Source organism: Cynoglossus semilaevis, chromosome 14 (assembly GCF_000523025.1).
Source record: "Cynoglossus semilaevis isolate Cse_v1.0 chromosome 14, Cse_v1.0, whole genome shotgun sequence".
Lineage (NCBI taxonomy): Eukaryota > Metazoa > Chordata > Actinopteri > Pleuronectiformes > Cynoglossidae > Cynoglossus > Cynoglossus semilaevis.
The window spans coordinates 26,442,710-26,448,575 of NC_024320.1; the positions used below are offsets into that span (position 1 = coordinate 26,442,710).

The 5,866-nt window shown below is 53.9% G+C and overlaps 1 protein-coding gene across 1 annotated transcript in view; it reads right to left on the bottom strand.

Moving 5' to 3' along the window:
* epha5 (EPH receptor A5) overlaps positions 1 to 5,866 on the bottom strand; it is a 50,704-nt gene that overhangs the window by 8,062 nt on the left and 36,776 nt on the right. The window contains exons 10-12 of the mRNA XM_025062615.1: positions 4,138 to 4,258; positions 2,486 to 2,671; positions 1,064 to 1,125 (exon numbers count right to left, since the gene is read on the bottom strand). Coding sequence (XP_024918383.1) covers positions 1,064 to 1,125; positions 2,486 to 2,671; positions 4,138 to 4,258 — 369 coding nt within the window. The remainder of the gene's footprint in view (positions 1 to 1,063; positions 1,126 to 2,485; positions 2,672 to 4,137; positions 4,259 to 5,866) is intronic.

The window sequence follows — 5,866 nt, forward strand, 5'->3', positions numbered from 1 at the left end:
GTGGGGGGGGCAGGGGGAGGGGGCGCCCTCTGCAGGGTCATACACTTCACTGCGAACCTCCAGAAGGTTGTTCTGAACCAGAGTGAAGACACTCTACAGCGCCTCAGTGTGGACGTCCTCAGTGTGGACGTCCTTCAGGAAACACAGACACAGCCAATCCCAGATTAGGGATTTTCTTTAATCCCTCTCAGTCTCAGCTCCCTGCAGTCACACTGGTTTTAATGAGGCTCAGACTCCGCCCCTCACGCCCCCCAGAGTCTAAACTCTGAATTGAAAATTCCTCAGCTTTAATTTTTTAATCTGATCAATCAGCGTTTAATGAATCACAGTTAACGATCGTCGTTGATCAGGATTAAGACTGATCAATCTGCCGGGCCGCTGCCGGGCCGCTGACCAGAGGTTGACGCCTCCACAAACACCTGCTGGGGTTTAAACCTCGAGGAGCTTCAGTCAAACAAAAACTCCTCCCCACAGTGTGTATAAATACCAACAACAGGTCGGTGGAATCAGACCACAGACCTCGTCCTGATTGGACACAGGAAGGACCTGCAGCTCCAGGCTCCGCCCCCTCCTGAGGGGAGTGGTCTGACCAGTGGTCTGGACCAGGACCAGGATCGGTGGTCTGGACCAGGACCAGGACCAGTGGTCTGGACCAGGACCAGTCACTGGGCTTTACTGCAGTACTGACTGATGATGTCATTGTGACATCATCACATCTCGTTCTTTAACCTGACGCACTTGAATGAACGCGATGATGACGAAGCCACTGAATCAGAATAATGACAGCGCCACCACCTGGTGCCGTCAGCATTACAGACAACACTCGTCTCTTCCAGATGATTGGAGCTTTTTCCACCTCTGAGATAATCGTCCTCTGAACGCAGCACATCAGTGACATCACTCTGGTACTTCACCAGTGTGTGTCACTGCTGGTCCAACGTGGCTCAAAATAGGGGTTCAATTTAACCCTGCGTGGAGCTGCTGTTACTGAAACCTTGGCCAAGGACAGTGAAGGCATCGCTGACCCCTCCCCCCCCCTCAGCCCCTCCCTCGTGTATCCTACCTTGAGGAAGGTGTCCAGTGAACCGTTCTCCATGTACTCAGTGATGATCATCACTGGTTTACCTGGAAACAACAACAGGAAACAACTGCATTTAGACCAAGATGAAAAGAACTTTGTTCAGATCGTGTTTCATTTCCACGATCTTTGGACCAAGTTCTAACTTCAAAGTTTTGTTTAAAAAAAAAAGAAAAAAACAAGTTATGTTTTTGCTCAGCCGTGAGTGAGTGATGAACCAAATGTCTGTGAGTTAAAGCTCATCTGGACCAGTCTGCAGACTGACTGACAGGGGTGTCAGTCAGTCGGCAGACTGACTGACGGGGGAGTCGGTCTGCAGACTGACTGACAGGGGAGTCAGTCAGTCTGCAGACTGACTGACAGGGGTGTCAGTCAGTCGGCAGACTGACTGACGGGGGAGTCGGTCTGGAGTTGGTCTGCAGACTGACTGACGGGGGAGTCGGTCTGGAGTTGGTCTGCAGACTGACTGACGGGGGAGTCGGTCTGGAGTTGGTCTGCAGACTGACTGACGGGGGAGTCGGTCTGCAGACTGACTGACAACCCTGTCAGTCTGCAGACTGACTGACAGGGGTGTCAGTCAGTCGGCAGACTGACTGACGGGGGAGTCGGTCAGTCTGCAGACTGACTGACAGGGGTGTCAGTCAGTCGGCAGACTGACTGACGGGGGAGTCGGTCTGGAGTTGGTCTGCAGACTGACTGACGGGGGAGTCGGTCTGGAGTTGGTCTGCAGACTGACTGACGGGGGAGTCGGTCTGGAGTTGGTCTGCAGACTGACTGACGGGGGAGTCGGTCAGTCTGCAGACTGACTGACGGGGGAGTCGGTCTGCGGACTGACTCACATCTCTGTCAGTCTGCAGACTGACTGACAGGGGTGTCAGTCAGTCGGCAGACTGACTGACGGGGGAGTCGGTCTGGAGTTGGTCTGCAGACTGACTGACGGGGGAGTCGGTCTGGAGTTGGTCTGCAGACTGACTGACGGGGGAGTCGGTCTGGAGTTGGTCTGCAGACTGACTGACGGGGGAGTCGGTCTGCAGACTGACCGACGGGGGAGTCAGTCTGCAGACTGACTCCCCTGTCAGTCTGCAGACTGACTGACAGGGGAGTCGGTCTGCAGACTGACTGACAACCCTGTCAGTCTGCAGACTGACTGACGGGGAGTCGGTCTGCAGACTGACCGACGGGGGAGTCAGTCTGCAGACTGACTCCCCTGTCAGTCTGCAGACTGACTGACGGGGGAGTCAGTCAGTCTTCAGACTGACTGACGGGGGAGTCGGTCTGGAGTTGGTCTGCAGACTGACTGACGGGGGAGTCGGTCAGTCTGCAGACTGACTGACGGGGGGTCAGTGGAGGGAGGAGGAGCTGAGTCAGACGGACGCTGAGAGGAAGTGAAAACAGCTGATGACTCACTCTTGGTGACCACGCCCTCCAGACGGATTATGTTCGGATGGTTAAACTGGCCCATGATCGACGCCTCCCACAGGAAGTCGCGCCGCTGCTGCTCCGTGTAGCCCGCCTTCAGGGTCTTGATGGCGACCTGGATCTCTCTCTTCCCAGGCAGCCTCAGCGGTCCGCTGCACACCTCTCCAAACTCCCCTGAGGTGAAAACACAGCCGTCAGCAACGGGAAAATGATCGGTTCAAACTTTTTATCTGACGAACCAAATGTGGTCAGACGTGAAGTCTGGGTGTCTGGGTGATACGGCTAACGCTCCGCTGAACGCCCGGTTTGTCAGACTAACACGACGCCTCAAATCAACATTCCAGAGCGAACGACCACGACGGCATTTATAGCCGTCATTTTCCAGCTCGGCAGCTTAATTGACGGTGTTTAACGGAGCATCTTTACAAGATCGTTCAATTACAAATGTGACAAATTCACTCAGGGTGAAAGATAGACGAGCCATGACCTCGGAGAAAATGAGGAAACGTTCGAATTCTGTACAAAACAACAGACAGGAGTTCAACAAACGACAGGACGGTCGGTGATGTCGGGTCGGTCGGTGACGTCAGGTCGGTCAGTGACGTCACGTCGGTCAGTGACGTCAGGTCGGTCGGTCAGTGACGGCAGGTCGGTCAGTGACGTCAGGTCGGTCGGTCGGTGACGTCACGTCGGTCAGTGACGTCAGGTCGGTCGGTCAGTCAGTGACGTCAGGTCAGTCAGTGACGTCACGTCGGTCAGTGACGTCAGGTCGGTCAGTGACGTCAGGTCGGTCAGTGACGTCAGGACGGTCAGTGACGTCAGGTCGGTCGGTCAGTGATGTCAGGTCGGTCGGTCAGTCAGTGACGTCAGGTCGGTCAGTGACGCCAGGGCGGTCGGTCAGTGACGTCAGGACGGTCAGTGACGTCAGGTCGGTCGGTCAGTGATGTCAGGTCGGTCGGTCAGTCAGTGACGTCAGGTCAGTCAGTGACGTCAGGTCGGTCAGTGACGCCAGGGCGGTCGGTCAGTGACGTCAGGACGGTCAGTGACGTCAGGTCGGTCGGTCGGTGACGTCAGGTCGGTCAGTGACGTCAGGTCGGTCGGTCAGTCAGTGACGTCAGGACGGTCGGTGACGTCAGGTCGGTCAGTGACGTCACGTCGGTCAGTGACGTCAGGACGGTCAGTGACGTCAGGACGGTCAGTGACGTCAGGACGGTCAGTGACGTCAGGACGGTCAGTGACGTCAGGTCGGTCGGTCGGTGACGTCACGTCGGTCAGTGACGTCAGGTCGGTCAGTGACGTCACGTCGGTCAGTGACGTCAGGTCGGTCGGTCAGTCAGTGACGTCAGGACGGTCGGTGACGTCAGGTCGGTCAGTGACGTCACGTCGGTCCGTGACGTCAGGTCGGTCAGTGACGTCACGTCGGTCCGTGACGTCAGGTCGGTCAGTGACGTCTGGACGACCTCTACCTGATCAGACCTGATCGGACATTTACCCCCCAGTGGTTTTGGGAGTGAACTACAGTAATGTTTTCCATGATCTGATTTACTGCTGCTCAGAATGAGAAGGAGGACGTCTGTAAGACGTGCACGTAGAGGCAGCAGCAGCAGCAGCAGCAGCAGCAGCAGCCGGCGTCGACTCACCGGCTCCGATGATCCTCTCGATGGAGATGAAGGAGACGTCGATCTCTTGGGCAAATTCATGCACCGCCTGGTTGGGATCTTCGTAGGTGAGGGGGTCGATGTAGGTACGAACCCCGGGGAACTTTACTGCAGGAAGACAATGACGTCATTTAACCTCTGAACAACCACCAGGGGTCAGGGGTCAGGGGTCAGGGTTCCTCTGGACCTCCAGGACCGGACACCACTGAGATCAACGTCAGCCGTGCAGCAGCCAATCACGGCAGAGCATTCAAACGTCAACTAAAGTTTGATGTGTTTTCATGTGACGTCCGACATCAAACATCAAAGGCTTCAAACGTCTAAATATTCCATTTAAAAGTCATCACTCCACCAGAACGCTGCTGATCTTTACCCCTCACAGACGCCCCCCTGTGGTGTAACTCCACGTGTGCCTTGCTCAGGGACACTTTGATAGACAACACACGTCCACAAACGTTTTTTTTTTGGACACAGAGGTTCCTCTCCAACAACAGCTGAGGCTCCAGAACACACTGTTTTCAAAGGTCATTTCAAAGGTCATTTCAAAGGTCAAGTTTTAGAACGAGGACAGAACGGTGGCTGGACTCACTGTGGCCGTTGTGGAAATGCATCTTCTCCTCCTCAGGATCCTGCTTCGCTTTGCTGTAGCCACAACGTCTGGAGGTGAAAAGAGACGTAAACAGAAGGCATGATGGGTAACTGTGGGGGGGGGGGACGACAAATCATTATCTGCATTCACTTCCTGTACTACACTTCCTGTCCTACACTACCGGCCTGTTTACGTTTCTCTTCACGGCTAAGTTATCCATCGGGAGCCACGTGTTGAGCTCCGTCCTGGTGTTTATCTGTGTTCAGGCTGAAAACGTGAAAGGCAGGAGGCTGACCAGGAGGGGGCAGCGTTACAGACTTCTTTACATACAAAGTGACCAGAACAGAACAGAAAAATAAAGTGGAGACGGTTTGGACACAGAGGGGTCTTGGGGGGGGGGGGGGGGGGGGGGGGACACAGGAGGAGGCAGAGCTGGAGGCAGACGATGAACCGTGGCTCCATCTAAAGGACGAAGCCAAGAACAGCAGAAAAAAAAGATGATTTTTGGAGGACAGGACACTGTCCTTGGGAGACAAACAGGAGACGTGTCTTTGTCTCTCCTGAGCTGGACTCTCAGTAGAAGACACAGCCAAGACCGGGGCTGTTGAATATGAGCAGCTGGATGCTGTAAAGGGCTGAGAGCCAGAGCTTTGTTCACGTTTGTCAGTTCTGTGGAGTCAAGAGGTTTGAGCTTCGACCAGGACTGAAGTCGGTCTCTGGGTCAGAACTGTCACAGTGTTACTGAAACCAGAGGAGGAGGAAAAAAAAACCCTCCATGTCTATTAATGTAAAAAGATCTTCATTGATGAACTGCAATTAACAATTAAAATGTCAATAAATATTGGGCGCCCTCTGGTGTCTGTACCAGGACTGGTTCATTCACTGAGGTTCCAGATTGTTCAAATTGTTCAAATCCCAGCTTTAGTTTTTTTCACAGCGTACGCTGATGAAAACATTATGGTCTGGCAGTAGGAGCCCCCCCTCCCCCCCCCTGGTCATGTGATCATTAGTTCAATCTGACATATTAACTGTTTATTGTTATATGACATTAAGATGATGAACAGAGATAAATAAAGAACTGCACAGACGAGAAGGTGGTTCAACCTGTGGTTCAACCTGTGG